Here is a 21,318-nt window from a genome sequence, read left to right on the forward strand (position 1 = left end):
TTCCTTTTCTCCTTCTCGTCTTGTTCTCGCTCTCTCTCTCTCTCTCTCTCTCGCTCCGTATTTCCTATGCATCTCCCCGTGGCTGAGGGGAGCAGGGACTTGACTCTCCCCTCTTCCTCTCCTCCTCCTCCTCCTCTTCCACCTCCACCTCCTCCGCCTCTCTGTCCTCGTCTTCACCTCCTGTCCTCACGCTTCCTAACGGAGGGATAATGTTCTATTTCCAGCTGGTGATCATGGCTGGGACGGTGCTGCTGGCTTACTACTTCGAGTACACGGACACCTTCCCCGTGCACATCCAGGGCTTCTTCTGCTACGACAAGACCTTCTCCAAGCCCTACCCCGGTCCGGACGACACCAGCAAGATCCCCCCTGTGCTCATCTACTCGCTCGTCACAGCCATCCCCACCGTCACGGTAAGAGTTGGGTGTATTTGGAAATAAAGGTGGAGACAGACAGAGGGAGGTATCATTGAGGTACATGAGAAAAGCGTGTAAGTGCGTGAAAGAGCTGCAATAGAGAGTAAGAAGTTGCCAAAGTTGAGGTGGTGTGTTTAAACTGTTGTCAGTATGTGCTTTCACATGCAGTGAAAATATGAGAGAGCGTTGTTCTCTTTCTACTTCATATGATCTGTTTTGGCAATCTTGCGATGAATCATCTCTGGTGTGTGTGCTGCACCACTGATCTAGTGAGCAGATTGGCAAGCTGCATGGTGGTAACCCCCTCCATCCTTGACAGGCAGGTGTGTGTGTGTGTGCGTGCGTGCGTGTGTGTGGAGAGAAAAACAGAGGCAAGAATCAACTCGGACAACACAGACCTGTAATGGGGATGGGCAGGCAGGTCATTAGAGGGAGAAGGAGATAGAAGCGGGGCAGACAGAAGAGCAGTGAAAGAGACAGATAATAGAGACAGCAAAAGAATGAAACGGCGCAAAAGTTGGAGTCAAGACAGAGCGATAATTGCAGGCAGCAGATGTCGTCTGAAAAGAAAAACCTGGAGATGATAGGTGAGAAAAAGAGACAATGAGCACAAAGGAAGGCAGTTTGGAGGGGGGGGCATGGCTGTATTTTTGTGTGTGTGACGCGTGTGTGCGAGTGTAGCTCTCGAGCCCCAAGTGAGACGGAAGGCAGTGAGCGTGAAATGCATAACACCTGGCGCTGACTCTGAGCACCGACACAGACCTTAACGGCTCACATCCCCAACAGACCGCCAAAAACAAAAGCACAGAGGACACCACAGACAGAACCAGCCTACAGCCACAACACAAAGCAGACAAATAACCTGACCGGATTACATGCACAGACTGAACCGCAGCCTGCGCCTCCCGCAAAGACGGGAATACCTTTCAAATGCAACACAGAACAGACACAGATCCCGTTCGTGTGCAGCGGTAGGTGGCGAGGAGGAAGGTTGTGGGCTATTAGAATGTGGGACCACGTGTACAGTTTGTCTCACAGCCACAACTCACTGGATCATTTTTAACTTATATTAGCAGGTGACTGTTTGCTCTTAACGCAGAACAAAACAATGTGTGTGATCAGTACTAGCGATCACATCACTAGTAAGGTTGATACGCTGCACAAGTATTGATTTAGAAACTTCATGAAATGATTAGAGAGGGCTGGAATCAGAAAACGGGGAGGGTTTATATGATTTCATTTAGTTGAAGGGAGGGTTTGCGTAAAAGAGTGGGTGGTGGGTTTTTTTAATCATCCCAGATTGATCTTTTTATTTCATTTTTCCCTTCTGAGAAATAAAACAAACAAAAAAAAACCTCTTAACTGTTTATTTAGCAGCTCTTTTCTCATTTTCTCAGCAGGGAGCCGCTGGATTTTTTATCTTATGGTTGCAATTAATATATATTCTTGAGATATTGGGGAGAGAGTATTTGTGTTTTTTTTCTTTTCAAGTCAAGGAGAGGGTTCAAAGAAGTATATTAATATTGCAGGCGAGGGCCTTACTTTTTAATGCAATGAATTCAGGCGTAATCCCTACCCGAATAATTTGGGTATTTCATTTCTTGTGCTTCAATTAAAATCCTGCATTATTGTCTAACATTGTTAAAATATACAGCAGTCTCACTCCTTAGCGCTAAGATACTCTCCCTGATACAAACCATATAGACCTTTAAAGCTGCCCTGGCACAGGGTGAATTACTTTCTAAGGTGATCTGGGTCAGAGCACATTACTTACACCAGCTAGTCTGCCCTAACCTGTGCTGACAGAGGCTTTGGTGTGTGTAACAAGCAGCGAGGTAAAACACAACAGTAACTCCCTGTGATAGCACCAGTCTGGTGCGAATGTGCTTCGCCCCTGGTTCCTGAAGAGCCGGATCTCTTTTTGTCCAGTGCAGCAGCAAGTCAGAGCTTTGGGTTTGCTGATAAAGTGGCTGCACAGCACAAATGCCAGCGTTCGTCAATACAAAAAGAGTTGTGACCTTTCATATGGTTTTAAGTAAGAGGTTCAGATCTGTGGTAGCATTTTGTTGCCAGGCAACATGATCTTATGTACCACTGCATTTTGAAAAATTTAGATATTTAACATCACCTCTTTTATAGCATTGAACACAAGAAAGCCAGAGATGTACACTACGAGGTTGGACCTGATTATTAGAATGCCCGTGTAACTAGGGCGACCCTGCCTGGCTGAACCACTTTAGGTAATCAGCCACCAGTGTATTTGGGATGGAGCCAGGGTCGCCCAAGCCCGAAAGAGGGCACTCTCTCTCACTCTCCGTCAGCTCCCAGTAGGGTCCCAACATCTAATTAAAGTCATCAATCACTTTGCTTGAAGATTGAAACTGAAGAGAAAGCAACCTGACATCCTCCCTCTTCAGTCTGTTGATCACATTTGTAGCACGTGTGCCTTTCTGTAACACACGTCACTGAATGTGTATAATCTTAAGTTAGTGCAGTTGGTGGACATTTGTATTATTTTCATACACTTGTCATCTCTGTTATGCCCAATGTCTCAGTGGGTGTAATAGTTGAAATCGTTGGTCCAAAATGTCAAAGAAGCAACAAATCTAACCCAACTTCTTCATTTCTGCCTTGAATTTCTACAACTGGTTTTGAAAGGGACTCCAAAACTAAAGGGTTTATCAGGTACACCCGGAGGCAAACATGATGTCATGCCACAGCCCTGCAACAAATCCTATCATGAAGGTTGAAATGATTCCACTTTATTATCAGTTTTGCAGCTGTAGTTTGAGCTGCTGTTGAAGTGTATTGGCCTATACTGAAGGCTGTTTGCAATATTATCAGCCACATGTACCCAACAAACTGGCAATCAGTATGGAGCTTTGACTGATGTTTCAGTGGTTTAACAGGTGTACAGGTGCAGCAGGTAGTTTCCAGATTACTTGTTCAAAGTAACTTCCCCGTCGCTGGCATTGCAGTGACAAGGATCCCTCACTGGCTTCCCACCAGGCTAATTCCTACCTCACATTGATGCTGTTACTACGCCTGTCAAAGCTTTCCATTTAGAGCAGCGACAGCAGGTTTACCTCTCAAAAATGTGAAAGTGAAGTTTGAAACATGCATCCTTGATTTTAGACAAAAGCTTCTTCTCATTTGTGGTTGGTTAAAACTGCTCTTTACAATAATTTTTGTTAAGAGAAGAATAACAAATGAACTTTGGAAATCCATCTTCCTTTTTTTGAATAGATTAGCGCCAGTAGGATACTGTTGGATTTTACCCCAAGGCAACTGCTGTATCTGCAGTAACACTGAAAATTCCCCACACAGCAGCACACACTGGCGTTTGGTTCATTTTAAGGGCATCTTGAAAGTTTGCCTAATGGAGCTTGTAAGCCAGTTAAGCCCCGGATAAATTAACTTATCTAGCACAGATTCAATCTCACAGTGCGTGCGCAAATGTATATTCATGCTCCTCTGTAAATCCTCCCTTTGATCAGCTTTGATTTTTTTGTCTTTGGCTCTCTCTTTAACCTCTGTTGCTTGTTCTTTCTCCACAACCTTCCCCATTCCCCACACCATCTCAGTGCAATTTCAGCCTAATCTGTGTTTAGTCTCCACTCCAGTCTGATCGCAGTTTTCGTTGTTTCCCCCTACCGCCATCTCTGGATTTTCCAGGATTGTTTCCACTCTCATCAGCACCTCCTCGACCTTTTCAGCCTCTTTATTGCCTTGCCCTTTTTGACCTCTCCTCACACCTGTTTGCCTCACCTCCCAATTAACACGTCTTGTCTGTGAACTGATGGAGCTTCTCAGCTTGTCTTCTCTGGCTAAGGTGATAATCAGACAGACTCACACAGGAAGACATGAAAATGCTGTTTTTCTACCCCACTTCCCGCTCTTCTCCTCAGATAAAGAGGGGAAGAAGTCTTGTATATGACTGAACTCATACTGAATCAGAATGTGAGCTTTCAGTTTTGTTCTGACTCATCCAGTTGAATTTGACGTCACGCCCACACTACATCCACGTTGTAGTTAAGACGCCGTTTCGGAAAAAATCTCGCAAGCTCAGTTTAGATGGAAGCAGCAAATATGTGGCAATATCACAAGCAATACCTCTACTGACGCTCTAAACTAAAAACTCATTTACGTGAGCGCTTCAGAGGTGCTGATAGGTGGAATTGGCCAGACTGTATGTCTCCCTCTGTTTCCAGTCTTTATGCTAAGGTAAGCTAACTGGCTGCTAACCGTAGCTTCATGTTTGCCGTACAGACATGCAACTCTCAGGAAAAGCAAATGAGCATATTTCCTGGCTTGTTTATGCCTGCCTTGTTATGTGTGAGTTGTCACAGGATACAATAATAAATAGAGGGTTTGCTTTTCGGATTACTACATTAACCCTCCAGTAGATAGTGACAGCGACTCTTAGAAAGAAATTCTGCCTTTCTTTATCACAGTTTACCTCCCAAGCAATACATGCACACGTGTGTTTTGCTTATTTTATGCAATCTGTAAGCTTTGCATTGCCACTGTGTATGAAATGTGCTACAGCCTTGCTGATTGTCCCCAACGTCCACAATGTTCTAACTTCATAACACTGCAAACACGATAAAGGCCTGGTCACACACAAATTCGCACAACTGACCGATAGCAAGCCATTCTTTTTTCTTTTTTGGCAGGTGCTGGGTGGGTTGCTTTTATTGGACAGAGACAGAGAAGAGGGAGGGGTATGACATGCAAAGGTTGCCATCTGGGATTGAAGTGGCGGCAGTTGAGACTACGCGCCCATGCAGCTTGCACAGTAACCATTCATCTACCAGGTGCTCTAGCAAACCGTCTTCACAGTGCTGACCTTTGATGGGACGGAGAGCTGCTGGAGTGGAAAATTAAGACTATTGCCACCACTTACATGTGTTGGATCATGCATTTTTATTTAACAAATAAATATTGGTTGAAGACAGTTTTGAGACAGAAGCACAAATAACATCTTTTTAAAAAAATGTGTCAACTTCTCCTCCCATTTGTTACTGATCTGAACAGCCTGCTAGCAAGTCCTGCAGCTCTGGGAGCTTTTTATCTCCTTCAGCAAATATTGAATGAAATTGTGAAAAATCCTCAGAATAGGTGTACAGTTCTCAGGTTCTCAGGCCTGAGAACAAAATTTCAGGGAAAGAGTAAACAGCACAGTGCAGAGAAAATGAAAAGAAGCTCAGAGGAGTATAGAGAGTCAAAGTCATGAAGTCACATCCAGGCTTGTCTCTGTTCCACGTGTTTCTATAACTCAGTGCAACCGCTCATTCATTTGTTTAATCGATCTCTCTGAAAGCATTAACCATGTTCTGCAGGGTTACTGTCTGTGTTCTGTTCCACTACAGCACTTACTATTATTGTGCTAGCATGTTAGCAGCTCATCAGCTGTATTCATTCGGCAACAAGCCCTGTGAGTAGTTCTTACACCACCGCTGCTTTCAGGTGTGGCCAGGCCTTACCACAATATGACGTTCTGTATAGTGTTGTGTTTCGGGATGTTAGGGGATGCTGCTATTAGAATAACACCCAAGTCTTTCATGAATGGTGGCAACCCAGTAATTAACCATGACCAACAGTCATTAATGTTCAAACGTGGGTTGAACATTTTGATCCTGTGCTGAGTGGTTTTTCTGTCTGTCTGATCTTTGACCTCGGAGCATATTTTGGACGTCCTGTACATGTTTATCTGGATGTCACAGAGATGTCCTGTCCTCGCATCCTCAGCCATAATGTCAGCGGACTGACATTAAACTGCGCTATGCCTCACCCGGAGGAACCATGACCTCACACTGTCTCCAAAAGAAAGCTCTCACGTTCATGCACAATTGCACAGACATGGATCAATGCCTTTCTGTCTGTCTGTCTCTCAGTCTTCTCTCTCTTAAGCTTTTGCCTCTCGGTCCTTTTTGACTTAGCTGCACGCCATATCTCCCTTTTGTTTCCAAACACAGACCTACACACATATACAGTCAATCCAGGCCAGTATGCTGCTAACCCAGGTTAATGAGGCAGATGGCAGGGTGGGCTCCATGGTGGGAGGGGGGGGGGGGGGGGTTGGATGCTGTGACACTGGCTGCCATGGGAGCATATGTGCCTGGGTGAAGGCTTCCTCGCCTCTGCCCTTTGAGTTCTGTTCTTCATTTATGCGATGAAAAGGGAAATGAGGAAAATGTGTGATAAGAAGGGAGATGATGTGCAAACCAGAAATTAAATGTACAATCCAGCCCATCACAGAGAAAGAGGAAAGCTGAGAGAGAAACCCAAAGAGAAGCTCATAGGGATTCTGTTCATGGGAGGAAGGTACGTGTTGTTTTCTTCTCTGCACATTAAAAGTGTCTCTATCTGCTCTAACTATCTGCGGGCCTGTTATCCACACAGAAGTATAATTTGCCAGGGTCTGCACAGTTCCCACTCTGCCTGGAACACAATCACAGCTCTGATCTAAGTGCTCACGATAACAATCACCCCACCCAAGCCAGCACAGGATTGCATCACCAGACCATTTTGATATTTGCATCATCAAACAGTCTCCTGTTTCCTCTGTCACATTTTCTTTTCCCTGTCACCTTAACCAGCTCCTTACTTTCACTCTCTGCGTAGTTAGGTTCACAGCTGAGCTGCCTGCTCCATGTACCATTGTCCTGGTGGCCCAGAGGCATTTGTTGCATCACCCTGATTGACTACACTGTGATCACAGCAAGAGACCTAGACCTAGACAGGGAGAGAGAGTGTTTGTGCCTTCCTGTCACCGGTCCTTTGTTTTTGGCAGAAGTCACCCATTCCTGTGAAAAAGGGTTCCTGTAAGGTGCTTGAGGTGCCTCAAGTACTTGAATTTGGCACTCAGCAATTTAAGTACTGGAACAACTTGAAAATCAGACATTTTTTAACTTGAACCTTGAAAAAAGTCCTTGAATAGAGGAGAGCAAAATGATAAATTGCCTTAGGAAACATTACTCATGTGTTGTTCACTGTGTTTTTATTGTTGTCGTTAAGACTGATCATGATCTTAGATCCATAGCTCCATGTTTAAATTGGCACAATTCTCTTGCAACAGAAATTGCGGAGAAAAAGATGCTTGAAGTGCTTGAAAAAACACTTGAAAGTCCTTGAATTTGACTTGCCCCTGTCTGCAAGAACCCTGGTGAAATACGATTAGACCAAACAGTGGCGGTCATCCCTGCTTCTTAGCTTTGATCCATTTTTCAGTCAGGCAGAGAGGAGAGACACCTTGGGGGTCCTGCGGGGCCGGTGGACCGCCATGCTTCACTCAGCGCCTCAGAGATCTCTGACAAATGCCAGCGCCCAATCTGCATTCACAGCAGGGGTGCATCCCAGCTCGCCACCCTCTATTCTTACATCTTCGCGTGTGGCCGCTGGACCAAATCTGTGGTTTCCCCGTGTGTAACTGAATTTCACTCACATTCACTTAAGTTCTCTCCAGAAAATTATTAAGAGTTCTGTCATGAATCGAGGTGATGAAACGGACGAGTGAATGAGTGGGAAGTGGAAAATGTGTGTAACAGTGGTGCAGCGTTCCCCTGTCACTCTCCTGTCGGGGTTCTTCCATGATTTTAAAATGATCATGAGAATATTTCACGGGTTTGTCAGGTTTCATTTTAAACACAGACCTGCAGATGATTAATCATAAAATGGGGTTTCTAATTTGCTGATGTTATTCATTCATGTTTATTAGAATGTGGTAATATTTTTATTAGAACGATAATTTATTTTACGGCTACAGTTTTTCTCAAAGTGGAAAACACTCTGATATAATCAGTATATATACGTATACTGATTATATCAGAGCCTTTGGCAGTATTTATAGTGCTGAGCTGAGGTTATTACTGTGTGCTGTGGCAGTGAAGTGAAACTGTGGAACGCAGCCTCTTTGGTATGATGCTGTTTTGGTAGTTTGAGGCATGAGTAAGTGGCATCATTAGGGCCAACCTTTGCTCTTGATGCTTCTGTTGAATGCTGCTCTGCACTCTGATTTAGGGATGAAGGCCTGCATGTTTGATTAAACCACTCCTTGACCAGCCTGCATTCACTCAAGGCACTTCAAGGTCAGACTTTGTATCTGGCTACAGCAGCTGCATGGTAGTTTTAAGGTTGCAATAGAAGATTTATTAGTTTTTGGTCTTGGTTAATTTAGTGATAACAGCGAGTGCATTTTAATACAACAGACAAATAGCTGGTCTGAAAGTTCAGAGTGCTCTCAAACAAAGGAATAAGAAGAATTCAGTCAATAATTGGCCTATTGCCATCACGGTATGGCCAACTATGATGCTATTTCATGCTGCACACAGCTCAAGTAGTACTGTAGCAGTAGGACATGTTGGGTTAGCACGAGCAGTAACACAGCTCTAATGTAAATTGGAGAGTGAACAGTCAACAGTGAGGCAGATATCAGAGAGACAAAACTGCAAATCTTATCGCTGGATTACATACATGCATAATTTCCTGCGAATCCCTCGTGTGTGTGAGGGCAATTTGAAGCTAGTGTGGAACTAAAAAAAATCTATGACATAGAAAAGTAATTACAGGATGTAAATACATTGAATGGCTGTTGCTGATGCCAACCATAAGTAGTATCAAAAACTGGACTGAACTGATTTCATGATACAGCTGTTGTCTTTGATCCTTACATATAATCTTCAGTCTTAAGTACACCAAGAGACAGGCACACACAGATCAACAGGACACACAAGGCTAAAAATTCCTAAGTTCAAGCAGGTGTTTTCCTGAGAAACAGGAATAGATTTTGGCTAAATCTTCTCATACATTCCTGGTATTTAACCTTGTTCACTGAAGGTACATCCAGCAGATGATCCTGAGGTCAGATGCACAGGCCTGACCCCAACTCTGTGATCAAGAGGAGAGAAAATAGATGATAGTGAGCAAAAAACATGCAGAAAAGAGACAAAAGCTGAATGAAAGATGCACAGGGAGACATAAAACAGCTTGCAGTCTCACTGATGCAGATGTTTAAGAAATGTAACAGAGCACATTTGGAAAAGGGGGGTGGTGTAATTGAATTGGATCAAAATGGAAGAGAAAAGACGTGATATGTAACCCAAGTACGAAAAAACAATGAAAGGGGAAAGAGGAAAGGAGGGGACAGAGAGAGAGAGAGAGGGATTGATAACGCTGCAGCACAATGATGAAGAGGTTTTGCTTCTGCAAAGTGGAATAAATCTCTGTTCCCGAGAGCATACCAGTGTAGTATTAAAAACAAGTGTTTGGGTGCGAGGACAGATTCTCAGCAGGCTAACAGTGCTTACGATGTGCAATCACACTTTGCTCAATGCAACGAGCGGCATCGCCGTGCGCGAACGTGACGCCTTCGCACGTGCCTCCGTTTGTGCCGATGCGGTACGGCTTGCGCGAGGTGTTCTGCGCCCCTGCGAACACGTTTGTGTTTGCATGTGTGTGCTGCGCGCGCACCCATTCCACGCAGTCCAAATCCTGGTGAGAGGAACCACATGCGAGTAAAGGTGATGGTGATCCTGATGTACTTAGACAGGTGCAGTGTCTTTCGCGTCATCCATTAGCCCAAATCTCACATATACACTCCATTGCGGAGATTGAGGTCGCTGTAGATGATGACAGATAATGGGATGCCAGTGACAGCTAGGCATCTCTTTGTACTTCACACATGAATAACCTTCCCAATCTTGTCAGAAGCATTAGGTCTTATGGCTGCAGAGCTGCGCTTCACAGAAATGGGCCTGCACTTGGTCTGTACAGTTGAAGAGATGCTTTCATTACATTCGATGCCACAGAAAGACTGGATATCTCTTGACAAAGGGTTTGCGCTGAATAATTTAATTTTGAGTGATCTTTCTTGAGATTTAGTCGAGCACTCACTCCACAAGACTTAATGAGAGACGAGGTAATTTCAGACAGAAGCTCTGAGTAGGAACTAAGAATTGCATTTTCTTTTTTGGATATTAAAATCACTTTATCTCGTCCTCCTCTTCCTCCTCCTTGTAAAATACGATCAAATGAACTTTAAAGGTAACAGGCTGGTTTTGGATCAGGTCTCACGTCGACAGATCTGTGATGTTGGGCAAACATTTGCTCCACTCTGTACACCACCATAGCAAATATGTCAGCGAGGAAAGATTTTAAGCTTTCTTTAAAAGTTATTCTGACATTTTGGGCAGTGCAGAAAAGAAGATATCGCCCTCATGTCTGTATGATAAGTATGAAGCTCACGAGAGCTGTCGGTTAGCTTAGCTTAGCAGTAGCTTCATGTTTCCCATACAGACGTGACAGTGAACTCAACTCTCAGCAAGAAAACAAAGAAGTGTTTTTCCCAAAATGCAAACTACTGCTTTAGATAAACCATGGACAAGAAAGGTGTGATGGCTGGTTTTCTAGTTTGCTTCATTGATTATTGTCTCCCCCATTTGGAACCGCTCTGACACTTTTACCTTCAGACATGGCCGTCATCTCAAGCAAACCGTGGCCTTAAGGCCGTTCATCCTCACAAAGTCAAGCCATCTCTGTAAACTATGAATTACCAGCCTTCCATAAAAAGCACGATAGTGGAGTAGTAGCTGTTTTGGTAGTGTTTTAGGATTAGCGTTTATATAACAAACCGGATGTCTTGCTTCTTGCAGCACTGGTCCATTTTACATCAAGGCTCAGAGCCAAGTATACACAATGTTTCCATCTGTTGTCTTCTGTTTGTTTTGTTGTTTTTTTGCCACCTTATTATGTCACTAACGCAGGCTGAACAGAGTCAGTCGCTATTTGCAGAAGAGAATACTAATGGAAGCAATCAGCATCTCACTGCTCTGCTGCGGTGCATTCACTCAGGCTTATACCAAGATGCTTGATTTGTCCTCGCAGCCTTATTGACATCATCGCCACACGAAGAGAGCCCGGCAGGCTGTTTGTCTCCTGTATTCTCTCCTGTCTTCAGACTGACTCGTGGCTTCAGACGGCCTTTCAAGTTCAGGAAGCACAGGCTGGTTTTCCACAGTAATTAGATCTCACAGATTCAACAGTAACTTTAAAAGAGCTTGTTGAGATCATAATCTGCATGCAGAGAAAGAGCACATACCCTGACTTTTTTAGCTTCTGAGTATGCATATCCACTGAATATTTGTTCATTTATGAAATTACATGAAAATAATTTTCTAAAATGTATTCATGTAAACTCTTTTATTGCCTCCCCCTCTTCCTCTCATCATTCCTCTACTCCCACTGCTCCACAGTCCTCTTCATCCATCTCATCGCTCCAACTAAGACATCCCGGGTTATTGTCTTCTAATAGACACGTCTTCATGAAAAGGGCCACTCTGAATGCACGCTCACATTTGACTAATACCCACTGACACAAATCAAGATCTGATTACTTACACCCACAGAGCAGGATCCTCCAGCGTCCATGTGCGGTTCTGTACTCATGGCGTTGTTTGTGCAGGCACACAGAGTTAATCATGTCTCATGTTTGTATGAATGTTTCATTCCTTCACTCCTTTCTCTTGTTCTGCACCTAAATCATGCATGTGAGTATGCATGTAACACATGTCTTCCTCCTCACTCTGTTTTTTTTTTTCCCACACTCGAAGCTCACCCTGCTATTTCTAGAAACCGCCACGTCTCCCGGAACGCCACGCTTCTGGACGCATCACGGCGCTGTACTTGTGCATTGTCAGAGCGTAGACTGGATGAGCAGTTTAATTTCAAGGAATTATTATCCGCTCGTCCCTAAACCGCAGCGACAACCTCGTCATATTTAACCGTGAATCCTTGAAGGAGCGGTCGGGGCAGGGAGCTGGAGCGCGTCCCGCCGCAGCGGAGAGAGATCATTTAAAATGTTCGTTGAAATAATGCGCCACATGATTCATATGGATGCCACCCATGCATGAATAATTCATTCCTGCAGTATTACCCCTAACCCCATCACCGTTCTACCTTCCCCATACTGTTCCTCTCTTCTTTCCTTACTCTTCAACTTTCCTCTTGTGCTGTCGTACTCTCACTCTTTGACTTCATCTCTCACAGACTCTCCAGCTCTTATCTCAAAGGGCATGAGTTCGATTTCAGAAGTGATGGCTGTGTATGGGTAGTTTTTGCAGAGTAGTCTTTGCAGATGTTCAGTCCCAGCAAGCTCCACCAATCAACAGGCACAACACAAAAACTGTGTATTTTTTGTCAGCAATAAGGATTTAAAGATTTGTTTTCATGAAAAACAAGTTTCAATCTCAGCTCAGTGTGATTCCATCATCTGGGTTATTTTCTAAGACTTGGAAAATCTCCTTTCCGAGCTACACAGGACAGCTGTTTCCACGAGTTAAGTAGGAGTCCTTGTGAAAACCAAACCCTCCTTCCACCCCCCTTCATGTGTGAAGTGTTTCTTTAAAGGAACACTTTGACATTTTGGGAAATACAGACATTCACTTTCTTTAATCCGATTAGAAGAGTGGCAGCACTTTTGTATCTGAAAGATAAAAATGAAGCTACCACAAGCTCCTGGTTAGCCTAGCTTAGCATTAAAGCGTTACATCGATATATCAATAAACAAAGTGTAAAAGCAGTATCAGTCTTCTCATTGACAAAGAAAGCAAATAAATGTATATCCCAAAATGTGGAATTATTGCTAATAAAATTAGCAACTAAAAATTACAAGTTTTTTCAATTTCAAAGTTCACAAATTCTCTAACTTTAAGTAAATTAAGAATAAATTAAATGTAAATTCTAAATTGGACCAACTCAGGCAAAACTATGTAGTTAAACTTTTAACTAAACTTCAATTTTATTGAAGTTTGCTACACTGAAACTGCAATAAAAAAGTGCAGCTGGTTAAGCTTATTAGCTGAAACTGAAGGCAGTCCATGCCAGCACAGTGTTCCTGTCGACTCTCATTCAGAGCTTCTCATTCATGTGGGTTATGGTGACTGGATGGTAAGAGGACCCTGTTTGATAGTAAATCAAACTGAAGCTATAGAAGCTGGGCGTGCTGATTTTGAAGTCTGTGGGGGATTTTGTAACAGGCCTATCGCAGCTTCATAGCAGAAGCATTCACATTGAACAACAGCACTGGACGAAAAGGGCTCAGTAGTACTACTATATGCTTCCAAAAAGGCCAACCACCCACTGCTTGACAGCTTCGCCTGAGGCAAAGTGTTCAAGAGCACTTGTCCACGAGCGACAGCGCACTACCATCATCTCACATTTTGCGGTATACACGTGCTCCAGCCCTCCACAGTCCAGCAGTCCCCATGGAAACAGCCTCCATGCTGACTTTTAATTGCCCCACAAATGGTTGTCCGCAGTGTGACGGTGCCCCCAACATCTCTGATTTGAAGCTACTGATTAAACCCCCTCAGCTTTGATTTCATGCTCATATTAGTGTTTAGAGGGTTGCCATGGAACACCCAGTAGGGTTGTGTTACACTAATGGAAGAAAGCACTCGGCTGGGCACGCACTTCACAGCGCTGCTGCACTGCCCGGGCCCCTGCATGCTATTAACTCATTCGATTTGGCTGGAGATGCTTGGAAATGCCCAGAAGCATGAGACTTGACTGAAACATGATAATTTATCTCTCCCTTTGTCTCTCTCCTGCACTGTTTTCTCTGTTTTTCTCTATTTCTGTAGCTCTTTCCTCTCCTCCTGCTTTCTCTCCTCAGACAGCACCGCTTCAGACATTGTCACTGTGGGGGATGAATGGGGGATTATGTCAAATATGGGAAGAGGAAGAATGAGCTTGATGGGTTTGTGGAACACGGTCAGCGTTAAATTGGGTCCTGCTACTGTCACAGCAGAGCATGGAAACTGTCAGGATGATTTAAGATTAAGTGCATCTCTGCCATAGAGATGTATTCATTGAGGGAGCTAAGTTTTAGTCTGTGCCAGCGTCTTTGAGCGCTGTAGGCTCTCATACAGATGAGTCTCACAGTTGCACTCCATTGAGGAATCATCAGTCTGGAGAGGCACCGCTGTTCAGACTCGCAGGGAGTGAATTGAATACAATGGCCTGACCAAAACCTCTGCCACAAGCCTGATGCTCCTCACAAAGAGAGCAATAAAACTGCAAGCACCCAACAACAATGGCTGCTATTTTCGATCACAGACATTTCCAGACTGCAGTGAGTTTACGTCTCTATCCGTCCACAGCTTAGCAGAGGAGGCGATGAGTATGGTGTCTAATAAGAGTCATTTGCACTGTGAGCTCTGGGATCATTAGCAATGCTAACACCTCTGCACAGGGTTAGTCGTGCTAGAGTTTTATCACTGTGGTCAAATGATTCCTCTGTGTAGAGCTGTATAATGTCGAAACTTGTTTAAGATAAGAGGAAGTCAAGTGTATTGTCTTCCTCCCTAAGGTGAACTACCTCTGGACAATACTTGATCTATGTTCTACATCACATTCCTGCCTGTCCTGTAATTATTAATTCTTCTAAATTCTTAGAATCACTCTGTACTGCATCTGTAATGATTTTCCATGAATGTTCAGTTATTAAAGAGCAAGAAACCCAAGCACTTTGTGACTTGGTTCTTTTCCCGGCAGTGGTTTACCACAAACACAAGAAGCCAGTTCACGTGTGACGTCATTTTTTTAAGCATCAATGGCAAACATTTTCTGGTCCCGGCTTCTGAAATGTCATTGACGTTTAGTTGGACAAAACAAGACGTTTCACGACAGAGTGAAGCTGGGCCTGACGGGAATGTCATTAGTTCTGCAGGTATTCGGTCAAAAGCCAAATTATTGGGATGACGCTACATTGAATGTTAGGCAATCCTCAAAGTGATTGCATTTCATCCTTTGGGCAGCACAAATGTATCTGTATGTATGGACTGAATTTCATTTAATCTATCCAATATTTTTTTGAGACATCTCACTCAGAAACACCTCATGATAGCGCTGCTCTGTACAAAATGTTGTGTCAGTCCATCCAACACCTGTTGAGATATCTCCGTCTGGACTAAAGTGGTGGACCAAAAGATCTGAAGATCCGTGAAGATGCAGCTTTAGAAGCTGGGACCTTGAACTCCTGTGCCATCTCGTTGCTGATATCTCTTCTGTCTTGAAGTGTCGTTAATTAATTCATTGGATTTCCAGCTGTTTCACATTCTACTGTGTTGTGTTCTGTGTTTCTATGTGTGTGCGTGCAGATTCTTGTTGGAGAGCTGTGTGCCTTCTTCACAAAGGCGGAGGGGACCCAGGAGAAGACCATTGTTACTGCAGACTGCTGCTACTTCAACCCCCTGCTGAGACGCATAATACGCTTCCTAGGTGAACACTGTTTTGCATCGCGCAGCCTCTCTGCTCTTTGCAGGCCTGTGAAAGGGCATTTTTGTGTCTAGGTGTGTGGTTTACACGGGGAGAGTGAGAGACAAAATTAAAAAGATTAAAACAACATGAAAGGAAAGGTTGACGTGTAAGAACGTGACCTGCTACACTGCAGAGTTTGTCAACCAGAGCTGGTACACGCAGCTGTTAATTGGATGATGAACTGCGATATAATCTTCGCGGTAAGATCGCGGCGGCGACACACTTGTGAATATTAAGCAGTCTACAGATTAGCATTTTGAGCTGAATCAGCTGAGGTGGAGGCTTCTGTTGCAATTTCACACCTCAGCTGATAATAATGTGTTGGGGATATTTTGGGGAGAAAAAAAACGTATTATCACCTGTTATATCTTATAGGTCTGCTACATGTTTTGATATCACTCTCTGTCAAACATCTAGTGTGGTTCCTTCATCTCCTGATACATCTTTGAACTTTTTTCTCCCTTCTGTCGCTGCCTTTTTTGTTTTATACCACTTCTTTATCAAAATGCCTCCCCACCCCTCCCTGCTCTCCCTCGTTCTCGCCCCCTACCCAGGCGTCTATGCCTTCGGCCTGTTCACCACCACCATCTTTGCCAATGCGGGCCAGGTGGTCACCGGAAACCAGACGCCTCACTTCCTGTCTGCCTGCCGACCAAACTACACCGCGCTGGGCTGCCAGTCCACCATGCAGTACATCGCCGAGCGCCGTGCCTGCACAGGCAACCCGCTGATTGTCATGTCTGCACGTAAATCCTTCCCGTCCAAGGACGCGGCGCTCAGCGTCTACTCCGCAGTGTACACCGTGGTAGGTTGGAGCATGCAGGAGGTGATACTTTATGCTGTAACGATCTGTAAATACATACTACCAACTGAAACCTTGCTAATCTAGCACAGCTGTTTTCATGTTTTCACTCGATTCAGTCATCCTCTGGGATTGAAGTACGGAGCTTTTCTTTCTGAGACACGAGTTTAAAGCAACGCTGAGTGTTAGAGAAGGAGATTGATGCCTCTTTTATGCCTATACCGTAAATATGGAGGTACAGCCTTAGCTTCATACAAAGAAGTTTGTTCGCACAACAATGTGCAGGACTATTTCTTGGCTGGGAGCTGTTAGTTGTGGGAGCCTTGTTGTCACTGTGAATTTACAGGGCAGCAAGAAGAAGAAACAAGATACGACATTTTAATAAGTGAGCTTTACAGGTAAAGAAAGCTTTGTTACCTTTAGACAGAGCAAAGGGAGCTGTTTCTCCCTGTTTCTAGTCTTTGTGCAAACATAAGCTAACCAGCTGCTAGCTATAGCTTCATACATACCCTACAGACATGGCAATCTTCTCTTTTAACTTTCTGTCTGCAAAAAAAGAAAATAAGAGTTGCAAAAAAGCAAAGTTTATACATCACAGCTGCATCAGACAGGAGTGTTGCACATCCAGAATTTGAGCCTACACATTATCCCTACCTTACCTTAAAGTCACCGGCCAGGCTCTGTCACTGGGGAGTATTCTCAGTGCACAGGAAGCGATGAATCATGAGGGGTATAAAACTTTTACGGTGTGTTCAAAATGAACCTCACCCTGCATTATTCACACACATCTGAATCCTGCTGGAAAGTTTTTGCAGTCTGTGTTTCTCTGCCATTAGCTGGCCAGCAATCTATGCACCCTATACACCATCTGTGTGCAGAGAGGGCTTCACCCGTCCGACCGATTGCAAAAACTTACTATAAACTCCACGTCTTTCTGTTAAATCACTCCAGAACCCTCCCCTTCTCTTCTTATCTCAGTGTGTTAATTAATTGGAGTGATAAAGCCTTAGTGTAAGTGCTAGCGTTGCTAATGCTGAAACATTCAAAACACACGCTTAATTCGTTCTAACTAGATCTAATAAGAGTCCGCATCACCCTCGTTGTTGCGTTGACTTTATATGCACTACCTCTAAAACTGTGTTTGTGTTTAGTCTGAGCACGCCTTAAAAGACAGGTGCATTTCTTCTGAACGTCCCCACAGTGGTTATCAACCTACTTTGTCGAGATAATTTTCAGTTTTGCTGAAGAAATTCAGTTTCTCTGACACACGCCTGTGTGCCATGTGTTGCTTTCTGTGTTTGTTGCACCCTACTGTGCGCGCCCTCCTCTACGCCTCTCTGCAGATGTACGTGACACTGGTGTTCAAGACCAAAGGCACGCGGCTGACCAAGCCCACCATCAGCCTCACCCTGCTCTGTCTGGCCATGCTAGTAGGCGTGGTCCGGGTGGCTGAGTACCGCAACCACTGGGCTGACGTCCTGGCGGGATTCTTCACCGGGGGAGCCATCGCTGTGTTTCTGGTGAGAAGAGACTAGATTGGAAAGGAAGATGTGTTTACTGATGTTACACACGAAGCTTGGTTTACTTAATTACCACTACTCAGCCTATGTATAATGTCTAATGAAGCATCTTAAATAACCACAGGCAAAAAGTCAGCATCACCTGCATTGTTCTTGTACTGCAGGGTAGAATTATTTAGCCCCAGTATTATAGCACAGTATTATAAAATCAAAATGTTCTACATGTAAAGCTAAGTTTGACTGGAGATGCTGGAATTTTCCTAAACCAAATAAAAAGTAAGACCTAGCCTCTATCATGCCTCTAAACTCTGATATATTAACATCTAGGCTCCCACAGAGTGGATGTTCCAGTCCTGAAAACGTATTTTTTCTAACCCCACTGATGACTAACCCCACAAAATAATGTAGTTAGTTGTCTCTTGGCTTTGGAAATAAAGCTAGCCGACTACTGTAGTAGTGAACTAGTTAACCGGGCGTGCTTAAGTTTGCAGCTTACGTTACAGCAGATAAACACAAAGTTAAAGCTATTCTTCATAAACGTGTAAAACCATAAAAATACCACCACTTTCCAAACTGAGGTAGAAGTTTGTCCCTATAGGAGCTCCTTTTCATTGGCCTGTCGAGCCTGGTTACAGCTGCTGAGCTGTGATTGGATAATCACAGTGGGGGGTTAGCAAAGGGTCAGCTCTCCTCATACCTTTCTTTCTTCCTCCAGGTGACTTGTGTGATTAACAACTTCCAGCAGATGCAGCCCAGTCCTCCTCCACCGCGACCCCATCGCCCCGAGTCCGTGCTGGGCATGCCGATGGTGACGCTGCCCTGTGTGGAGAGTCCACTCGAAAAGTTAAGTGGCCCTCAGGTAAGGGGCGGGGGTGGGTGTGAGGCACGGCCGCGCTCACAAAAGACGGGCTGAGACACGCAGCCCTTGTCTCTTACCTCAATCCGTTGTCCCCCTCTTTCCCCAAAGAGAACAAATCCCCAAACATGCATGTCCCAGGCACCACCTGCACCCCCAGCCCCAACAAAAGTGAATCCTTTAAATCTCTAAGCCTTGTTGTCGGCTGATAAGAACGCAGCCGAGAGGATGGAGCAAAGTCTAGTGTGAATGCTTGCTCTGAAAGAGGCACTCCCTTACTCCTGAACACCACAGTGTTACACATTTCCTTGTTATCAGGGATTTAGAGAGTCACTTATCTGTTTGAGGTGAGTCAGCACTCTGGCTGACACTCTGTAATTTACCATTCTGATATAATGCAGAGCAGCTGGCTGCAGGAAACTATGAATTCAGCTGAGGCTAAAAGAAAATAATGGTAAAAAGTCGGGGCGATTGCAGTTGTCCCCTCAAGTTTGTATCTCCTCTTCTGCATTTTCTAAAGCTTTTCTCTCAGGGGGGGAGCGGCAGCGTAGCACCAGTCCACGTCCGAGCATTTAGGATAATGTCTTGCGTCCTCTGTGGTCTGTCACCGTCACTAACCCTCACCTGACTGCCTCTTTTCCTCTGTCTCCCACCTTGCCTCTCTCCTCTCAATCTGCTCCCTTGTCCCTCACTCTCCTCCAGCATCCCGCACTCTCCGCCTCCTCTCCGCCTTACAACACCTACGTCCAACCATTCTAACCAACTTTAAATCTTCTCTGCCTGTCATCGGCACTCCTCGCCATCCCCGTCATCCGTTGCCTTATTTCTGTTTCGGCTCTGTGCATCTGTTTTCTCCTCTCTCCCGCCCCTCATCCCGTGCATTGCTCTTGATTATTCTTTTCTTCACTTTTCTCTCTCCCTCGCCTTCTCTCTGCCCCGTCCTCTCTCTTTCTCACTCCTCTCTTTCCCCTGCAGACTCCGCGGGGATCTCCGTTCACCGAGATCACATGACCATCAGCCCTATCGGTTCCCCGCCACCCCCGATGTCCTCATACCGTCTCGCTCCATTTCCAGCGAAGTCTAGACCAGTCGGAGCAGCACTCGCCGCACTGCGCCGCCCATCCGGCCGGGCGGTATGCAACGCTGCACCGCTCCTATTCCACACAGGTCTAGACCCCCCCTAACACACGCACACGCCCCGTCCTGTTGCCCTCCTAACCCCTGGGGAACCGATAGGCAAACTTTGAAAACTTTCTCTTTGCTGGACACCCAGTAAAGAGCTGAACATTCAGTTCAGAGTCAGGTACATCTCTTTTTTTTTCATTTTGAATATTATACTCAAAGACTTTAGTTGTGATTTTTTTGTATGAACTCAGTCGTGTGAAGCTCACTTTCATCTTCAGTGGAGCGCTCTGTAAGGAAACACACATCAAACTGTGACCACTGAGAATGTTTTGTTTTTTTTATAAATGAGTTTACACCCATTCGAAGGAGGCGCGTGCCGGAAGCTAAATGTGACGGAGAACTCCCCGCGAGACTCCCAGGACGCAGCTTTGATGTCTGCTCTCAGGAGGTCGCCATGTTGGACCAAAGAAGCCCGCTGAAGGATACAAGCACTGCTGAGATTCACCCGTACAAACACCCTTTTAATAAGCCATACACACACACACACACACACACACTCGTTTTCTCCCTTGGTCTCTTTTTCTCACCCTCTCTCCTAATCTCATCCCGTTCACACACACACACACACACACACACACACAACCTCACGCACACACACACACTGTCGTCTGAGTAGCAGTGCCCCACTCATCCTCGCATGAGGTTTACTCAGATCAAAGAATCCATTTCATATCTCTCAGCAGAAGCGCCAGACAAAAGCAAACAGGATGAAAGTACCGACATCTTCACTTGGCTTTCTTCTCCGTGTTTTTTTCTCTCAGATGGTTGCAGCTTTGCCAAAAAAACCGATGTGAAATACAAACACATTTGGTAAGACAAAGCCAAGCTCCCGACCCGCAGGTGGCACTACAGCGAGCCAAATAAAGTGCATCGCGTTCAGGAGCAAATATTTGTTTTTTGTATTGTTTTGAGACGAGGAGCCTTCATACAAAACACATTTTGTGATGCCAACAGACTTTTTTTTTTTTTCGGGTGGGTGGGTGTTGATTTCACTCACGAACAGCATCACTCACCCTGAACTGCAATTCCCTCCTCACTGAATCTTGAAAAGGTTTGCTAAAGACCGCCCGAGTCATGTAATTATTGTGATTAATTTTGGAGATTTTATTAGCAGATTTATTTATTGACATGTACATACGGTGTGGTTGCCACGTGAGCGCTCCATGTGGCGTGACAGTTTTGCTGATTTTTGATTTGCACACTCGGATCCATGTTTTTTTA

General features: G+C 44.7%; 1 protein-coding gene across 1 annotated transcript; it reads left to right on the plus strand.

The window, feature by feature from the left end:
- Positions 1 to 209: 209 nt before the first annotated feature.
- plppr2a (phospholipid phosphatase related 2a) lies at positions 210 to 20,264 on the plus strand. Its single transcript, XM_041956665.1, has 6 exons — positions 210 to 413; positions 15,575 to 15,695; positions 16,289 to 16,539; positions 17,880 to 18,056; positions 18,772 to 18,899; positions 19,888 to 20,264. Exons 1-6 carry the CDS (start codon positions 210 to 212, stop codon positions 19,994 to 19,996), a joined length of 990 nt encoding a protein of 329 aa, XP_041812599.1. The 3' UTR covers positions 19,997 to 20,264.
- Positions 20,265 to 21,318: the final 1,054 nt, after the last annotated feature.

Source organism: Chelmon rostratus, chromosome 17, assembly GCF_017976325.1.
Source record: "Chelmon rostratus isolate fCheRos1 chromosome 17, fCheRos1.pri, whole genome shotgun sequence".
Taxonomy (NCBI): Eukaryota; Metazoa; Chordata; class Actinopteri; order Chaetodontiformes; family Chaetodontidae; genus Chelmon; species Chelmon rostratus.

What these genes read in the sequence shown, in the direction of transcription:
- plppr2a (XM_041956665.1), top strand. Translation starts at nt 210, where the DNA reads ATGTTCTATTTCCAGCTGGTGATCATGGCTGGGACGGTGCTGCTGGCT. An exon ending in CAGCCATCCCCACCGTCACG is followed by an intron (nt 414 to 15,574) that starts GTAAGAGTTGGG and finishes GTGTGCGTGCAG; the next exon opens with ATTCTTGTTGGAGAGCTGTG. An exon ending in ACTCCGCAGTGTACACCGTG is followed by an intron (nt 16,540 to 17,879) that starts GTAGGTTGGAGC and finishes GCCTCTCTGCAG; the next exon opens with ATGTACGTGACACTGGTGTT.